The sequence below is a fragment of the Leptopilina boulardi genome, unplaced genomic scaffold, assembly GCF_019393585.1.
Source record: "Leptopilina boulardi isolate dan_hultmark-lab unplaced genomic scaffold, ZJU_Lbou_2.1 LbouV2_372, whole genome shotgun sequence".
Classification (NCBI taxonomy): domain Eukaryota; kingdom Metazoa; phylum Arthropoda; class Insecta; order Hymenoptera; family Figitidae; genus Leptopilina; species Leptopilina boulardi.
Genome location: NW_026137943.1, coordinates 561,897 through 579,614, shown reverse-complemented (window position 1 = coordinate 579,614; position 17,718 = coordinate 561,897). Strand labels below are relative to the sequence as shown.

Below are 17,718 nucleotides of genomic sequence, written 5' to 3'. Positions count from 1 at the left end.
TCTATTGTATTTGGACAATTTAATAATGGAATTTTTTTTGAAAATTCATTTGTAAGTTTCAATTTTTTAATAGGTATTTGATAATTTTTTTCTTTTATTTCGGTTTTTATTTTATATGTTGAATTTATTTTTTCATATTTCCTTGAAATATCATCATTTTGTTGATAATTGTTAGTTTTGATCTTTGGAATAAATTTTAAATTTTGTTGAGAATTTTGAAAAATTTTATCTACTCTGAAACTGAATATGAAAATAATTTCAAATAATTTCAAATAATTTGAATTTAATTTTAATTTAATAAAGTAAAATTTGATAATAGTTTTTAATTTATTAAATTTAATAATTTACCTTTCCATCTCAATATTATTATCAAAAGATAAATTATTGGAAATAGTTTTTGCTTTTTCTTCTTTTTCTAAATTCTCAAGTTCCAATTTCAATTCAATGATTTCAGAAGTTAATTTTTGAATTTCTTCATTTTCTTGAATCTCTTATAATAAATAAAAGAAAAAATATAATTTACAGTAAAAATAAAAAAAAAATTTTAACAAATTAATGTAAATAAAAATACCTTTTTCTATTTTTTCTTCAGTTTCATGAAAAAATTCACAATTACAAGGTGAAGGAATTTTTTGTCTAGGATAATTGAGAAATAAATTTCCAAAATCGTGTTTTTTTGAAAAATTCCAAACAATGTTGCAATAATCTTTCTGAAGTTTGTACTCCTTTTCTTTTAATTTGACCTGGAGGGAAAAATTTTCTTTTATTACAATAACAATTTAGAGAAAATAATTATAATTATTTACAATTTCTGTTTTTTCGTTGTTTAAAATTTTTTTTAATTCTTCAATTTTTTCCTTATTAGATTTTACTAAATCTTTTTTTCCTTGTAATTCAACAAATAATACCGCATATTCTTTTGAAAGTTCATCCATTCTTATATAATTTAATTTATTTTCTATTTTTTTAAATTTGTTTTAATAATACCGCGTGGACAAAATGCATAAAGGTGCTTTTCTAAATGAAGTGACTTCTGATTGGCTTGAGAAATAGCATTACTTAAGGCGAGTTTTCAAGAACTCCCGCCAAAAATGTCTCTGTTTCACTTGTTGCTATTGTATGTGTTTGTTGTGTGCCGTTAAATGCCGAACAAAAAACGTGTGCTGTGATTATTGCATTTATTTTTAAGAAACAAATTTGTATTAATTAACAAATTCAATAATAATTGAGTGCTTTACAAATTTTTATATACGTTTTACAAAATATTGTGGTGAATTTTTAATTTTTCACTATGGTAAGTGGTATTTTTTTTGTATTATTTCTGTCATGAAAAATTTGTTTGATATCATTTAAATTTATAAAAATGTACTTTAAAAAAATTTTATTTTTGTTAATTGTCCTTAATTTATTAAAATCTTTTAATTTAATTGTTTATTTTACGAAGATGATTGTAAAATGTTTGTTTACGTTTTGTCACGCAGAGCTGTAAATATATATATATATAATTGTGTTTTTAATTATAAATAAATTTTCACAAATTTTCTAGAGTCAACCAAGTTCGCCAATTCGTTCAGATCGTTATCGAGATGCTTTAACATCACCAGCTCCCGATATTGATGAACCTTTTCCAGATGAAAGTGATTTATTGGGAGATGAAAATGATATTCCAAATGAAGAAGATGAAGAGGGAGAAGAATTGTTTGGCGATAATATGGAAGCGTAAGTTTTTATTTTAAAAAAAAATTTATATTTTTGAGACTTTTTAGTTGTTTTTTTTTTTAAATTCTCTTTTCTGTTTTCTTTAATAGCGATTATCGACCTATGTCGGCTCTCGATCGTTATGATCCGAATCTCATGGACGATGATGATTATTCCGAAATATCACAAGGAGATCGAGCAGCCGCTGAAGATGAGATGAAAAAACGAGATCGTGCCGCTGGAATTATAAGAGATGACAGAGATTTATTTTATGGTATAATTTTTGTTTTTTTTTAAATGAAAAATGATTGTTCTTTTTTTTGAATTGTTTATTTTTTTTTTTAATTCAGAGGAAAGTGATGATGAATTAATGCCATCACATAAGAGACGAATGGCCGAAAAAGCAGCCGCTGGAGAACTCGAAGATGCGGAGGTAAAGATAAAATGTTTATATATATATAACAGAGAATTAATTGTAATAAATTTTAGATGGTCGAGTCAATTGAAAATTTAGAAGACACGAAAGGCCATTCGGTGAAAGAATGGGTATCAATGTTGGGACCACGCACTGAAATTGCAAATCGATTTAAAAATTTTTTGAGAACACATACAAATTCGAAGGGACAACATATGTATAAGGAGAGAATTCGACAAATGTGCGAAAGCAATCAGGTAATTTAAAAACAAAAAAAAGTATTTTATATTTTATTTTTTGAAATTTAATTCTTTTTTTCTCCTATTTAGTCGAGTTTTATCGTTGAATTTCCAATTCTCGCGAGTAAGGAACATATTTTAGCTTATTTCTTACCTGAAGCTCCATTTAAAATGTTGGAGATTTTTGATGAGGTTGCAAAAGAATTGGTATTGACAATTTTCCCAAGTTACGAACGTGTTACAAGTGAAATTCATGTAAGAATTTCCGAATTGCCTTTAATTGAAGAATTACGAACTTTCAGGTAATTGACAAATTTTTAAAAAATAAATTTTCCAAATTTTTACTTTGGATTTCTTTTTGTTTTTTAGAAAATTGCATGTAAATCAATTGGTAAGAACTCTTGGAGTTGTAACAGCAACGACAGGTGTATTGCCACAATTATCAGTTGTGAAATTTGATTGTAATAAATGTGCTTGCGTTTTGGGACCTTTTGTACAATCGCAAAGCACTGAATTTAAACCTGGATCATGTCCACAGTGTCAGAGTACTGGACCATTTATGGTAAATAATTTCTTTTTATTAATTTAAATTTACTTTATTTATTAATTATTTTCATTTTAGATTAATATGGAACAAACATTGTATCGTAATTATCAAAAGATAACAGTTCAAGAATCACCGGGAAGAATTCCCGCGGGACGAATACCGCGTAGTAAAGATTGTATTTTATTATCGGATTTATGCGATCGTTGTAAACCCGGTGATGAAATTGATGTTACTGGAATTTATACAAATAATTACGATGGCTCTTTAAATACAAATGAAGTTAGTAATTGGGAAAAAATTTTTTTAAAAATTGTTTATTACATTTTTAATGTGAAAAAAATGGGCTATTTTCATTTTTTTTTTGTTCGTTACAGGGTTTTCCGATATTTTCCACAGTTCTTCTTGCAAATCATCTTCATGTGAAAGATTCAAAGGATATTGTTGCCTCATTGACGGAGGAAGATATAAATAGTATTAGAGAATTGAGTAAAGATCCAAGAATTACCGATCGAATTGTTGCAAGTATGGCGCCATCAATTTATGGACACAAATTTATAAAACAGGCATTGGCAATGGCAATTTTTGGCGGTGTTTCGAAAAATCCAGGTAAGAAGATGAAAAAAAGGAAAATTAAACAAATACCAAATTTTTTACTTTTTTTCTTTAGGAAAAAAACACAAGGTGAGAGGAGATATTAACGTTCTAATTTGTGGTGATCCTGGAACGGCAAAATCTCAATTTTTAAAATATACAGAAAAAATAGCACCGAGAGCAATTTTTACAACAGGTCAAGGTGCATCGGCCGTTGGTCTTACTGCTTATGTGAGACGTTCACCGCAAACAAGAGAATGGACATTGGAAGCTGGAGCTTTAGTTCTAGCCGATACGGGAGTTTGTCTCATTGACGAGTTCGATAAAGTAATAATTTTTAATTAAAAAAAGTATTCTAATTAAAGAAACAAATTTTAATTTTCTTTTTTTTTTATTTATTTAGATGAACGATCAAGATAGAACATCAATTCACGAAGCCATGGAACAGCAGACAATTTCTATTTCGAAAGCCGGTATCGTGACATCACTTCAAGCTCGATGTTCAGTAATTGCAGCTGCAAATCCCATTGGCGGAAGATACGATCCCAGTATGACATTCTCAGAAAATGTAAATATTTATTTTAATATTTTATTATTCTAAAGAAAACAAATCATTTATTCTCTCTCTTTTTTTCCAGGTAAATTTATCAGATCCAATTCTTTCGCGTTTTGATATTTTGTGTATTGTAAAAGATGAGAAGGACACAAATGACGATGAGAGATTAGCAAAATTTGTTGTCAATTCACATATTAAGCATCATCCAAATTATTCCGACGACTCCGAAGTACTTGATTTACAAACTCCCACCTCTGATTTGCCAATACCACAGGACCTTTTGAAAAAATATATCGTTTATGCAAAACAAAATGTCCATCCAAAATTAACGAATATTGATAATGATAAAATTGCCAAAAAGTATAATCAACTTCGTCAAGAAAGTTTGGTAATTTTCTTTTTATTGTAATATCACTACTTTATTAATATTATTATTATTATTAATAAATTTCAATTATTTTAAAGGCGACAGGAAGTCTTCCAATTACTGTCCGACATATTGAGGCAATTATAAGAATGTCAGAGGCAAGTGCAAAAATTCAATTACGAGATTATATTCGCGAGGAGGATGTTAATGTTGCTATTAAAATGGTTCTGCAAAGTTTCGTTGAGACGCAGAAATATTCTGTAATGAAGAGTATGATGCAGGTGTGTATAATAAAATTATGTTTTTATTTTAGAGAAAATTGAATGAAAAATTATAAAAAGAAATATTTTTTTTTTAGACGTTTAAAGCTGATCTTAATTACAATGAAGATCATAGTGATCTTTTGTATCACATTCTGAGGGGAATTACTCACGATCATCTTGCTTTCCAACGTGCAATGCATGGAAGTCGCGTCACTACAATTGAAGTATCAGAAAAGGAACTTCAAGATCGGGTAAAATTCTATTTTTTAAATTCAATATTAATTTATAATTTTTTTTTCTTTGTAAAATGAAAAACTTTTTTTTTCTATTTTAGGCGAGGCAAATAAACATTCACAATCTCTCATCATTCTATGAAAGCGATATTTTCAAAATGAATCATTTCACATACGAACCAAAACGAAAAGTAATTATTAATATTCTTCCCGCCATTGATTGTGACTAATCCTTTTTTTTAAAAAAAAGGAATTACATATTTTTCTAAGAAAAACTCAATTTTTTTTACTCTTTCAACATGAAATTAAATCATATTTATTATTAATTATTGTTTTATAGTCGAAAAAAAAACTAATCAGAATGTAAAAAAATGTAGTAAAAGTAATTCGATCATGAAAAATAGATTTCTTTTTTATTTAAAAAAAAAAAACGAATGTACAATTATAAAAAATCATTTACTTAAATTACAAAATTTTTCCTCATTGAATAAAAAAGAAAATTTCTTAAATTATTATCGTTTTTTTTTCTTGCGAGATACTTTAATAGAAATGTAACTTTAATTACTACTACTGCTTGTATTAGACGAAGAGGAACTACTACTGCTGCTACTGCTACTACTACTTGTACTTGAATCACTGTCACTTGAATCCGAATCCGATGAACTATCACTACTTGAAGTAGATGAACTTTCTGAATTACTTGAAGAACTAATTGAATCCTTCCTTTTTTTACTCTTCTTAATTTTTTCCTCTTTTATTAATACAGTTTCTGTTTCACTGAAGAGGAAAACAATCGTAAATATATTTTAAAAATTATAATTATAATTTAAAAAAAAAAATATATATATATACTTACACAATTGTTTTTTTAGTTTGCAAACGTTTACGTAGGAGAGTTGTTCTTGACGATCTATGAACGTATTTTCGTTTTCCTTTACATTCATAACTCCAGTGACCCATTTCTAAACATTTTTGACATCTCATTCCTTGTGGATAAGGATTTCTATAAAATAATTATTAATATTTAATAGTAATAATTTTAATATTGATATAATTGAAAACCAAATTAAAAATATATTGCAAACCATTGTATGATAATTACAAATTAAAGAAATTGACTATTTTAATGTCAAGTTTCTTTACTACGGCGAATTAATGAAAATAATTATTTAAATTAACAAAAATTTAATTATAATCTATTTTTCTCAGTTCCTAACAAGATGTAAATTAAAAAACAGCTTTGAATTCGAGAGGTTATGTAAACAAACGATTAAAATTACAAAAAATTAAATAATTAAATTAAAATTATCATTTTCATTAATAGTAAATATTGAAAGAATTTAAAAATTAAAAACTTACGGTTTTTTCATGTATTTTATTCCACTTGAACTCATTTTAAAAGTATATATAAACAAATTGTTTATTTCTGTAACTTAATCGTTGCGGCGTCGTTGGCAATCATGGTTTCTAACATAACCTCAAAAGTTAGTGACGACAAGTCTAAATTGTAAATAAACAAGAAAATACGTAAAATATTATTGTGAATGTCATGTAATCATTACGAAATGTATAACACTGACAAGTATTATTAATTAATTAATTATTTATGTCAAAAACTTGAAAAATTTGTGTTATTGAAGGAAAGCAATAAGGTAACTAACTACTTTTTTCATTCTCTTATGCTAATTTGAAATTTTATAAATGATTTTTTTTTTATATTTAGAGAAAATGGATAAAGGAAATAAGAAATATGAATTATTGGATTTGGGCACAAAATTAGAGATACTTGAAATTCTTCAAACTAATGAGAAAAATGGTATAAAGACCAATTGTTCAAAACTTAGTAGGAAATATCATGTTTCAGAAACAACAATTCGTCGAATTAAAACCTATCGTCGTGAATTTTATGAAAAACATTTACAAGAAAATGAAAAAATGTCACATCTCAAATTAAAGAAAAAACTTCCTACAACAAAAAATTCACTACTAGAAAAAACACTTTACCAATGGTTTATACAAAAAATAGCAATTGGACAAGCACCATCAAGATGTGCATTAATGAAACAAGCATTGAAAATAAATTCCATTGTTAATGGTGATCCTAATTTTAAAGGAAGCAATGGATGGGTAGAAAGATTTAAAAAACGATTTCAAATTCATTCACATTGGTTTAGAGATAATAAATCATTAATTAATAGTAATGATAAAATGGAATTTGTTGATAAATTAGATTCAATAATGAAATTAAAAAATTTTCAATTGTATCAAATTTATAATGCAGATGAAACAAGTCTTTTGTGGAAAGCATTACCAATGACTGTTGAAAAATTTGAAAAGAATTCATCAATAATGGAATTAAAGAAAGAGAAAATTACAGTCATGGTTTGTGCAAATGCCGATGGTAGTCATAAAATTCCTCTTTTTGTTATTGGAAATAAAAATATTCAAAATGTAAATCGATTACCTGTTGTTTATAATAGTAAAGAAGATGAATTTATGACTCGTCAACTTTTTATTAAATGGTACATTGAAGTATTTTTACATTCAATTCGTAAATTTCAAGCTGAATCAGGAAGATCATACAATGTTTTGTTAATTTTAGATAATGCGCCATGCCATTTATCGAAATGTGAATTAGATGCAGTCGACGATTTGTGTAGTGTATGTATTTGAAAATATATTTTTTATATCAAAAAAAAATTTTCTTTACATAAATTATTTTATTTCAGGTGGAATTTCTTTCTCCAAATGGAATTTTTCTTCAGCCAATGAATCAAGGAATTTTTGATGAGATGAAAAAATTTTATAGAAGAAGCTTTTTGAGAGAGATGCTTTTTGATAATAATGAATCGAGTTTATTGAAATCAGTTAAGAAAATGGATATTAAAACGTGTTGTATAAAAATTGCTTCAGCCTGGTCGGAAGTAAGTGATTTACATATTTATCAATCATGGAGGAAATTGATACCAATTTGTAATAATAAAAGTTCTCAAATAACTGTTAATGATATCAAAGAAATTCTTCAAAGACTATCAATTTTTCAAAATATCACAAATGAGGAAGTTGACACGTGGCTTCAAATTGATAGCCATGAACCTGGTTGGAAACTTTTAAATCTTGAACAAATTGTCGAGAGGTAAGTTTCGATAAATAAAAAAAAAAAAAAAATTTCCCATTTTCAACATTTGTTATATTAATATTGTAATTTGATTTCTCAGTATTCAAGGCATTAAAACAGAATTTGAAGAGATGTCAACAGATAATTTAGAAATGGAATTTGAAGATGTTCCAAAGCAAGAAAATGATCCACTCGATCTTCAAATTGAAGCTAATGATGCTTATCAAAAATTTCAGGAATTTAGAAATTGGTTTCAGGGACAATGGGAATGTGATCCCGAACATTTAATAATGCTAGAGCAAATTAATGACATTACAAAGGATATAATTTCGCGGAAAAATGTTTAATTTTTTTTTTTGTAAATTCTACAAAAAATTTGAAAAATTTAAAATAATTATATTCCTAATTAAAATTGTGATTTAAATTAAAAAAAAATGAAACAAATTATTTGTAAAAAGTATTTTTAATGTACAATTATTAACAAAGTACTTAAGTAAGTGTAAATAAAATAAATATTCAGATATTTAATTTAATATAAAATAAAAAAAGACTTATTAAGTATTCCTTCCCATTATTATTGAAAAACAATTTTTTTATTTAATAACGCAGAAAAACCTTAAACCTGTAAAATTATTATTAGTATTTAAAATAGAGAAAATTTTATTCAAAAATTAAAATGATTTAAATTTAATAATGTAAAATAAATTTTCTAAATTAAATATTTGATGAATTCAAAAAGGAACACTCGGTTTGAATCCATTATTTATTGAATTTGGCGGCGATGGATGTTGTAAAATGGGAGAACCTCGAAATGAATGGTGATCACTGTATTCTTCTTCACCAGGCGGTGGAAAATCATAAAACGGTGGATATTGATTAAAAACATGTGATTCATGAGGAATTCTATTATTAATTGGCCATTCATCAGAATAATGAGAATTAATTTCATTATAATTATAATGTTCATGTAATTGAGGATTTTCGCTACTTGTTATATATAAATCATGAATATTTTGTGAATATCCTCCATAATATCCAGGATTAAAAGGATATCCGGTATTATTTTGAATAGGAAGTTGTGTTGTATTGTCAATATTTGTTGAATTATTTAAATTAGTTGTTGTCATATTATCCATTATTGGAATCATTGTTGTTGTTGTTGGTTTTTTCATTTTTGGTTTTTTAGTAGTACGCGGACGTTTTTGTCTTAATGATTTTATTGGTGGTGATGATTTATTTATTTTTAACGGTGGTGCTCTTGATGTTGGAACAAATACATCTACATTCGATTCCTCGGAATCAAAATTTTCTTCATTCTCTTCTGTATTTTCATAATCTTCATTTTCATCATCATCATTATCATCATTTTCTTCCTCCAACAATTCTAAAGTTATATTTTCTTTCATTTTATCAGAAATTGAAGTTCTCTGCAATTATTTGAATATATTAATAAATCGATTTAATTTAATGTATTTTTAATTAAAATTTGAAATGAAAAAAAATTACCTGTTTCTTCTCCAATGTGACATTTTCAATAATTTTCTCTTCAATAGTGGGATTCTCATGTTCATTAGATGAAATAATTTGTGGAGAATTTGAAATATTTTCATTCGTGATTTTTTGTGAATTCATTGCATTCAAAAGTGGAACCAGTAAATTATAATAAATAGATTGTGAAAGAATTGGAAATGGCTCATAAATAGCGGCAAAATATGGACTCAATTTTGTTGGTGTTAAATTTAATGATAGTGGATTTAAATTTTCTTTAGCGCTACTATTATTAAAAGATGATGCTTCATTTGACATTTCATCGGCCAATCGAAGTCCAGCTAAAAAAGCTAGTCTGCCAATAAATTTTGGTAATCTTTGTCCAAATTTACTTGTAATCGTTTCTATGATTGTTTTATTTTTTATATTACTTGAAGGTGTTGACATTTTTTCATTTAATAATATTGGTATTTCAGTTGGAAAATGTGTTCTATCTGTTGGATTTGAATTAAATTCAAATGGAAATAGTGTCCGTTGCGTTGATATTGCTTCTTCGTGAATTACATCGCTGACAGGTGTAACAATTTCCAATGATTTTGTTGCATCAGTTGTTAATGAATCTCTTGCCGTCAAAATAAAAGGTATTCTTGAGCAATAAATAACTGAAAATAATACACAAATTTAATTAAAATATATATATATATATATGTTTAATCAAAATAAATTGAAGTGTGTGTCTTTTTTATAATTGAAAAAATGTAAAAGAAAATTATTTTTTATTTAAAGTATCTATGTTTATTACTCACAATTATGAAAAACAAACACGACTATGTAAATAGCTTGTAACAAAGCCATGTTTTCCAGTCTAGAATTAGCGAAAGACTGTAAAAATGAATTAGAACTTCATTTGAATTGAAATTATGCGGGCTCGCATTTTATTTAGAAAGTGACCTGATAATGTACATTTAATTAATATGTACATTAAAAACATTTTTATTTAAAGGCCATTTTATAAATAAAACAGTTTTTATGGGGGTATAGTTGAAGAGGAAGTGAATTTCCTATTGTAACGGGGTATTTGATAAACAACTTTCACGTAAGTTTACTGTTTTTTATTATATATATATATATAAATTTAAATGCAAATTTTAAATTATTAAAAACTACCCTTGATAAGAAATGACGACTAATTTAAATATTTTTCCCAATTCTAACCTATAAAAAAAAAAATTTTTTTTCATGGAAAATAAAGGGTAATAATTATTAACCACAAATTTTATGAAAAACCAAGCTATATTAGAATTACATAACCTAATTAACATAATTTAAATTCTAATCGTTCATTTAATGTATAATATTTAATATAGAAAATATTTTCACAATAATGTAATTCTTTTAATAAATAATACTGTACATAATATGCATACAACAATTTAAATATTTCATGTATTTTCATTGCAATCTTATTATTATCTTGAAGTTTAACAAATATCAATTTATCATCAGTTTTTTAATTAAAATAGAAAGACTGCACATTTTTTTTTTTTATCTTATTTTATAAGGCACACGACAAAAAAAACAATTTCACAAATGTTTCAATTTATCCAAAACAATTATTGTCAGTCATTTTTTGCTTATATTTTTTTAAATTAAATTTTTTATTTAATTTTTAGAAAATCCAAATCTATTTTTTGTGGCAATTGAAGTTGGTGGTGTTAATTTTGAGACGGTGGTTGGCGTCTTGATTAAAGTTGACTTCGATAATGTATTGGATCTCAATGAAGTATTTGATCGTAATGATGTATTTGATTTAATTGAAGAATTAGACTGAAGTGAAGTATCGACAGCCAAATTTGATTTCCTTACAGCTAAGATATTTGTTTTTCTTGTTAAAGGTGGTGTGTAAGTTTTTGTTAAAAAAAGTTTGTCATTATTATTATTATTATTATTAACAGAAGGTGAATTAATTGCAGAAATTGATGACGATCGACTCCTTGGTATTGATAATCTGGAGGGAATTGCTTTTTGCGGTATTGAAGACACTAAGGGAGTGCTTTGTCGACGTGATGGAGTTTTTGTGATTTCATTTTTTATCATCGACGATTTGTCAGTTAATTTTCGTGTTAATGGTGATGAGATACTTCTTCGATTTGGCACTGAAGAAATAGATCCTAATCGTGAACTCGCTTTGGAACTTATTGAAGAATTTGCAATACTTTTAGCCGGAGGTGGTGTTGGTTTCACAAAACTATGATCTGTAAGTTATTAATTTTATTATTTATTAATTTTGACTTAAGAAAAAATTAATTCACTCTTTGAATTAATTTAGAAATTAATTTTATTATCAAAAAAAAATTAATAAATCATTACCATTTAAAGATAGAGTTGAAGATGTGACGGGAGCTTTTTTTGTTAGAAGAAAAACGGCTTTATCTAAATTATTGTAAGCTCTCAAAACATAATCAATTAATCCTCCGGAATCATCTTCACTTCTTAGGGAGATTTGTTCTAAAGAATTACACATATGATCAACAGAAGTTGGTGAACTTGTGATTTTTGGTGATGTCGATTCTAATTCCATATCCCAAGTTTTTTGCCTCTTCAAAGATTTTCTTATTGTATTAAATTCATTGTCATTGTCTTCGGATAATTTTGTCTCACTTTCGTTTAATTTTGAATTAAACGTATTCTAAAAGAACAAAAAAAAAAAATTATTTTCGATTGAAAATTGATAATTCTTTTTAATGAAATTAAGAAATTTGCAATAAAATACCTTGGTTGGCAATAATTTGTTGTTATTGAGGGGATGACTGAGAATAGTTGAAAAATTTGGTTGAGTATGACTACGACTGAGACCTTCATGATTCACTGATTTATTTAATTCCGGTGTATTTTCAACATTTCCAACTGCATACAAATCAAGATCATTACCAGATTTTGCACTAGAAATTGGTGATGGATCCTTCATCATTTTCAAAAGTCGATAGACAACATCCCTAACGACATTGTTCGTCCCCTTAGGAATTGTTGGAAGAAGATTACTTCCGGTTTCTTCATATTTTGAGCTGCCAATGCTATCCTGGAATTTAATTTAATTTTTTACTTTTTGTAACTAACATTCTTTTTTTTAAAGAAAAAGCTTTTGTAAAATTAACAAAAAAAAAATTATTTACATTACTGTTGGGGGCGTGACCACATATACTCCATAATGAACCTCCTTTAGCTTCATTTGGACATTGACAATCAATTCCATCCATTTCTAAAACTGCTTTCATTTTTGAAGTACCACATTTTATTGTCACTTTAATTGCTTCTTTTGATGGTTCATTTTCGTCTTGTGTTAAATCTTTTTTTTCAAATTCTCGAAGATGAAAGCCAATCGCTTGCAAAAGCATCACCAAATTTGGAACGTCCGGTTTCTGTGAAGTCTAAAACAATAATTGACAATTGAATAATAATTTGAATTTTAATAAAAAAATTAATTTCAAAATGTATTTAATTTTTTTTTTTTTTTTTTTAATTGCACTTACCGCTTCATTTATTTTTATTAATTTTCCATTGACATTATCGAAAAGGGAATTTGGTTTTAAACATTTTTGATTTTGACACTTTATCAAATTACAATTATTTAAATGTTCACTTGATCTTTCAATTTGAAAAATTGTTTTACTTGGGAGAATTATTCGTGGATTTTTTTTTATGTTACATAATAAATACCAAAAATTACGTAAAAAATATTTCGTAGTAAAACGAAAAATTTCTAATAACATTTTTATATATTTCTGCATTAATAATTTAATCTTTCTTTTTTTTTTATCTGTTATTTTTATTTACATTTCTTACGCGCGTGAAAAAGAAAGAAAGAGAGAGAGAGATTGATGTTTTCCCTCAGCAATGTCGCGACAAACTACTTTTCAATATTTTGCACGCTGAATATATTCGTTATATACGGGAACTGGATAATTTCAAATCTGTTGGGGATTATAGACCCAACATGAAATTCTATAGATTTGGCCAAGATTTGTCATTGTCGAATCAGGTAAAGAGCCATAAAGTACCTGGTACAGTGCTTTCAAAAAGTTACCTCTACAATTTCCCCGCAGCGTCGCGAAATATCGTTTATGAGTCACAAAAATTATTTTCAAATTAAAATTATATATTTTTTTATTCGAAAAATATTTTGTTTTATATAAAACAAAAAAAAAAAATTAAATATATATTTTTTTGCAAAATAATAGAAAATGGAAAATATTCTTTTCTTTTTTTTTTAGAAAATAGAGAACTATAATTAATGTTCTAGAAAAAAAATTTTAAACACATAACATTTTTGAAAAAAGAGTTTTTTTTTGTGGATAAACATATTTTTATAAAAGAAATTTGTCATCGTGTATTTTTTTTCTGATGTTACCTGGGATATATATAATAAATATGAAAAATGAAAGTTATGATTTCTGTAAAGATATGAAATTACAGATTTTCCGATTTGTTTATTATCCCATACTTTGGGATAATAAAATAATCTTCCAAGATTGTTGTCAATTTTTCAAAAAGTATTTTTTAAATTTCCAATTTTCGCTTTCTATACTTCATTGACTCTTTCTTGATTTTTTTTTCTCTCATCAATTTTTATTATCCTTGACATAAATTTTCTTTTTTCTTATTGTAAAAGAAAAATTTACTCTCCTTTTTTTTTATTTTACATTAACTATACTTTTAAAACATCGAAAAAGTATATTTTTGAAAAAATTTTTATTTTTGAATTTAGATTTAATTTTTGGTGAAAATTTTAATATGGTGGATATGTTTATTTGTTGTGTGCTATTTGAGAATTTAAATGAAAAAAATTTTTTTTTTTTTACTTACATCTTCAACAATTTGAGTATAAAACCATTTTACAGCCCATTGAAAAAATCTTCTTTGAGCTGACATTTTAAGATCACTTTTAAGTGAACAGGATGAATCCATTTTCGTAATAATATCAAAGGTCACTAAAATTTTGATGAAATGAAAAATACGCTTGTTGATTGTTGTTGACAGTTTTTATTATGAGCCTTATTTCTTACAAGAAACGTATTGTTACGAATTTCAACGAATTTTGATAAGAAAAGCGCCTGATTTTAAATTATTCTTTTGACACACAATAAATTCTATTTAAGCCAAAAAAACTAAATAAATTAAAAAAATTTGTGGATAAGAATAGAATAAATTGTAAATATATTTTTAGAAAGCTAAAAAATTAAAAAAAAAAAATTATTAATTTTAAAATTGAAAATTTTTATTATTAATTTATTACAAAGTTAATTATTTAAAATTATTTTACATAAAAATTACTTAAGTAATTAATTAGACCTTATTAAATCCCTTATATTAAATTAAATATTTTTTTTATCATAACTATCAAATTTGAATTGGCGCGGGTTATTGAAACGTTCCGTTCGTTCGTTTCGCTAATTCCACCGTTCCCTATCTACATAAATCATCCCGATTCCCGCTCATTTATTATTAGATAATTATTATATTATTAGACTTATTATTTATTATCCAAGTCTCATATTCTATCAAAAAATAAAAGTAATAAATGAAAAATATTTCAAAAATCTCGCAAAAATAATTGACCAATGAGCGTGTAGTACTTTTTTTTAATACATCCAACGCATGCGCAGAGTTTCAGATCATTGTTATTGTATGTTAACAATATTCTGTTTTTATTAAATTTCAATGAAATTTCTATAAATTGTAAATGATTGCTCGAAATAATTTGTACAAAAGTAATGGAATCTATTTCTATTTCCAAAAAACGTTTGAGAAATCGTAGAAAACGTCGACAAGTGAGAAAAAATAAACGTCTAAATCGTGAGGGACTAAGATTTGAGGTTAAAACTAAAGAACGTCAAAAATTAATAGCTGCTGCAAGTGCATATTTATCTAAGAATAAACAAATTGAAAAATCAATGGAAGCAAAAGCATTTTGGGAAAATTACACAACTGCCCAGGCTTGGCAACAAAAGTAAGTTATTTTTATTTTTCATCAAATTTTTAGGTTATAAACGTTTATGCGTTTGCAATTTTTATTCTTATTTGCTTTTGATTTTTTAAAATAATTATTAAAAAAAAAAACATAAATTAATTAGTGAATGTTCATTAAATTACAGACACAATGTAGTTTGGTGGAAATCTCGTTGTGTTGCATTGGAAGCAGAAAATGTGACTTTACGTGAGACAATTCGAAAACTAGTACAAACAATGCAATGTCAAAATGCAGAACAAATAAATAATATATTTCAATCTGCTTTTTCTAATTATGAAACGCAACAAACGTCAACAAAAATACAATCACAATATGAAAATGATAATATTCAGAAACAAGAAAATCAGAAAAATTATCAAAATAACCAAGATGAATTAAATGAAGATGAAAATCATTCGGATGATGAAAATTTTGAATTTCAAGTAAATGAAGGTATGATGGATTTTTTAAAACAAAGTATTAAACATAAAATGGAACTTAAAGAACAACGAGAAAAAGAGGAAGCTCTTGAACGCGATGAAGAGATATTTCCCCAGATGAAAGTAATTTCATTAAAGGAAAAAATTGAGAATGCAAAACTTTTATATGGCGAAGCAAGTCCAAGAATATTAGGAATGGAAACTGCATTGCAAGCAACAATTGACAGTCATAAAGATAAAACACGTCCAAATTATTGGCCAAATATTCCATTAAAACTTTAAATTGTCGTAAAATATATATATATATTTTTTTCTACTTGCCAAATAATTATTTTTTTTTGCAGGAAAAATTCCGTTTTTATTCCATTTTAAATCCAAATCCAATATTTGATAATTTAATTCTTTTATCTTATTTCATTTAATTTTCCAATTTCAATAAAGTGAAAAAAAAATTTATTACAACAATTAAATTATTAATTATTTTGCTTTTATTTGTGTGAGAAGAGAAAATATTGGACAATTTTATTAAACATATTTTTTAAATACAAAAGAAAAATTTATTTAAAAAAAGAATTTTTTTGATTCATTATGTTTCTGCCATCAATTTTTTTTTATCATATTAGAATTTATTTTTGTTCTTATAATTTTTCTGAGTATTTTATTATTTAAAAATAAGCAAATTTTCAAAAAATTACTTTTATTTTACACATTTTAGAATTTTAAATTCAAACAGTTTTCCCGGTTATTTTGACTCAACCAATAAGAATACGAATTGTTGTCGGTAAAAGGTGTAGAAAGTTCTATTAAAGAATTATAGGTGGCGCCTGTTGTTATTAGACTAATTACACTTTACCGCCATTATTGCAGTCAACCAATCAGAATTCTTCTCTCTTTTAGTATAATTTTCTCAATTTTCCGTTACAAAAGTTTGCAGCATTCAGTCACTACACGTTTGTTCTTCGTAAAAAAAGTGTAAATAGTTTTCATTTTACTCAAAACTTTTTTGTGTCATGTGTTTCGTATGTTGAGAAGAATCAGTATTTTTCTAAAGTGTCATAAATATGTGTTTAATAATCATTGGAACATATAATATTGTCGTTCACGTTCTTTTTTGTGTTCCTGGAATTTGAGAAAAAAAATTTTTATTCCCTATTATCGTAATTTGATGAAATTGCAGCAGTTTTTCAACAATTTTTATCCAACGTTCTGTAAGTTTATGCAAGTAGAAATATTTTTAGGTTACAAAGTTTTTTGCGAAAATATATTCCGTGCACACATAACCAAAAAAAATTTTGATTGCGTCAATAGCAAATTTTTTTCCCGATGGCAGCAACTAAATTATTTATAAAATGACAAAAAAATGTGTAATTCTTTTTTCTTCTAATTGTTAATTAGGAAACAATAATTTTAATTTAATATAATATATTTACTGAATTTTAAATTCATTTCTTTTCTATAAAGAAGAATAATATGATAAATAATTTATCAAATAAAAAACGAAAAAATTTTATTTTATTTTGAAAGCAATTTTTTTTATAAAATTCACTTTGAGGTTAGGAGACGAAAAATATAAAAATTTATTTAAATAAAGATATAGAAATTAAATAGATGGTTATTATTTTTATTTGTAAAAATAGGTTTCTGCTGATTTTCATTTATTTTTTAATTTAATAGTTAAATTGTTTATAATCAACCAATTAATTATGTCTATTGTAAAATATGTAAATTTATCAATTAATTTATTATTAATTATTTT

At 25.6% G+C, this 17,718-nt stretch overlaps 6 protein-coding genes across 9 annotated transcripts in view; 3 read left to right on the top strand and 3 right to left on the bottom strand.

Annotated features, from left to right (window-relative positions):
* The first annotated feature begins 1,113 nt into the window (after positions 1-1,113).
* LOC127287783 (DNA replication licensing factor Mcm2) lies at positions 1,114-5,421 on the top strand. Its single transcript, XM_051314908.1, has 15 exons — positions 1,114-1,294; positions 1,547-1,719; positions 1,809-1,972; positions 2,049-2,131; positions 2,188-2,370; positions 2,443-2,654; positions 2,722-2,914; positions 2,975-3,178; positions 3,274-3,505; positions 3,567-3,817; positions 3,894-4,058; positions 4,129-4,434; positions 4,512-4,694; positions 4,772-4,927; positions 5,011-5,421. The coding sequence occupies exons 1-15, from the start codon at positions 1,292-1,294 to the stop codon at positions 5,137-5,139; spliced, it is 2,637 nt and encodes an 878-aa protein (XP_051170865.1). The 5' UTR covers positions 1,114-1,291; the 3' UTR covers positions 5,140-5,421.
* The window catches only part of LOC127287796 (zinc finger CCHC domain-containing protein 10-like), a 158,190-nt gene continuing 145,767 nt past the window's right edge, over positions 5,296-17,718 (bottom strand). For all 3 annotated transcript variants that reach the window (XM_051314925.1, XM_051314923.1, XM_051314926.1), the window contains exons 2-4: positions 6,269-6,339; positions 5,766-5,912; positions 5,296-5,686 (exon numbers count right to left, since the gene is read on the bottom strand). In XM_051314925.1, the coding sequence (XP_051170882.1) occupies positions 5,467-5,686; positions 5,766-5,912; positions 6,269-6,303 (402 nt within the window). In that variant the 5' untranslated portion in view covers positions 6,304-6,339 and the 3' untranslated portion in view covers positions 5,296-5,466. The remainder of the gene's footprint in view (positions 5,687-5,765; positions 5,913-6,268; positions 6,340-17,718) is intronic.
* On the top strand, positions 6,346-8,544 carry LOC127287789 (jerky protein homolog-like). The gene is made up of 4 exons (XM_051314917.1): positions 6,346-6,561; positions 6,633-7,570; positions 7,639-8,045; positions 8,128-8,544. The coding sequence occupies exons 2-4, from the start codon at positions 6,638-6,640 to the stop codon at positions 8,372-8,374; spliced, it is 1,587 nt and encodes a 528-aa protein (XP_051170874.1). The 5' UTR covers positions 6,346-6,561; positions 6,633-6,637; the 3' UTR covers positions 8,375-8,544.
* LOC127287790 (uncharacterized) lies at positions 8,658-10,613 on the bottom strand. The gene is made up of 3 exons (XM_051314918.1): positions 10,322-10,613; positions 9,534-10,177; positions 8,658-9,454 (listed from the first exon to the last, which is right to left on the bottom strand). Exons 1-3 carry the CDS (start codon positions 10,368-10,370, stop codon positions 8,759-8,761), a joined length of 1,389 nt encoding a protein of 462 aa, XP_051170875.1. The 5' UTR covers positions 10,371-10,613; the 3' UTR covers positions 8,658-8,758.
* Positions 10,790-14,558, bottom strand: LOC127287787 (serine/threonine-protein kinase pakG-like). Of its 2 annotated transcripts, none has more exons than XM_051314915.1 (5): positions 14,379-14,558; positions 12,689-12,943; positions 12,289-12,594; positions 11,886-12,204; positions 10,790-11,770 (listed from the first exon to the last, which is right to left on the bottom strand). In XM_051314915.1, exons 1-5 carry the CDS (start codon positions 14,478-14,480, stop codon positions 11,178-11,180), a joined length of 1,575 nt encoding a protein of 524 aa, XP_051170872.1. In that variant the 5' UTR covers positions 14,481-14,558; the 3' UTR covers positions 10,790-11,177. The 2 variants fall into 2 exon arrangements, with proteins under 2 accessions (XP_051170872.1, XP_051170871.1); XM_051314914.1 differs by lacking the exon at positions 14,379-14,558 and adding an exon at positions 13,046-13,389.
* Positions 15,077-16,278, top strand: LOC127287791 (gem-associated protein 8-like). Its single transcript, XM_051314919.1, has 2 exons — positions 15,077-15,522; positions 15,668-16,278. Exons 1-2 carry the CDS (start codon positions 15,287-15,289, stop codon positions 16,242-16,244), a joined length of 813 nt encoding a protein of 270 aa, XP_051170876.1. The 5' UTR covers positions 15,077-15,286; the 3' UTR covers positions 16,245-16,278.

Bases quoted from the DNA above. Each gene is read 5' to 3' on its own strand.
- LOC127287783 (XM_051314908.1), top strand. The intron at 2,132-2,187 runs GTAAAGATAAAA...AATAAATTTTAG, and splicing joins GAGAACTCGAAGATGCGGAG to ATGGTCGAGTCAATTGAAAA. The intron at 3,179-3,273 runs GTTAGTAATTGG...TGTTCGTTACAG, and splicing joins GCTCTTTAAATACAAATGAA to GGTTTTCCGATATTTTCCAC.
- LOC127287789 (XM_051314917.1), top strand. From the start codon at position 6,638: ATGGATAAAGGAAATAAGAAATATGAATTATTGGATTTGGGCACAAAA. The intron at 7,571-7,638 runs GTATGTATTTGA...ATTTTATTTCAG, and splicing joins CAGTCGACGATTTGTGTAGT to GTGGAATTTCTTTCTCCAAA. The intron at 8,046-8,127 runs GTAAGTTTCGAT...TTGATTTCTCAG, and splicing joins CTTGAACAAATTGTCGAGAG to TATTCAAGGCATTAAAACAG.
- LOC127287790 (XM_051314918.1), bottom strand. From the start codon at position 10,370: ATGGCTTTGTTACAAGCTATTTACATAGTCGTGTTTGTTTTTCATAAT. The intron at 10,178-10,321 runs GTGAGTAATAAA...TATTATTTTCAG, and splicing joins CGTGTTTGTTTTTCATAATT to TTATTTATTGCTCAAGAATA. The intron at 9,455-9,533 runs GTAATTTTTTTT...AAATAATTGCAG, and splicing joins TCACATTGGAGAAGAAACAG to AGAACTTCAATTTCTGATAA.
- LOC127287787 (XM_051314914.1), bottom strand. From the start codon at position 13,303: ATGCAGAAATATATAAAAATGTTATTAGAAATTTTTCGTTTTACTACG. The intron at 12,205-12,288 runs GTATTTTATTGC...TTGTTCTTTTAG, and splicing joins ACAAATTATTGCCAACCAAG to AATACGTTTAATTCAAAATT. The intron at 11,771-11,885 runs GTAATGATTTAT...AATAACTTACAG, and splicing joins TTCAACTCTATCTTTAAATG to ATCATAGTTTTGTGAAACCA.
- LOC127287791 (XM_051314919.1), top strand. From the start codon at position 15,287: ATGGAATCTATTTCTATTTCCAAAAAACGTTTGAGAAATCGTAGAAAA. The intron at 15,523-15,667 runs GTAAGTTATTTT...ATTAAATTACAG, and splicing joins GCCCAGGCTTGGCAACAAAA to ACACAATGTAGTTTGGTGGA.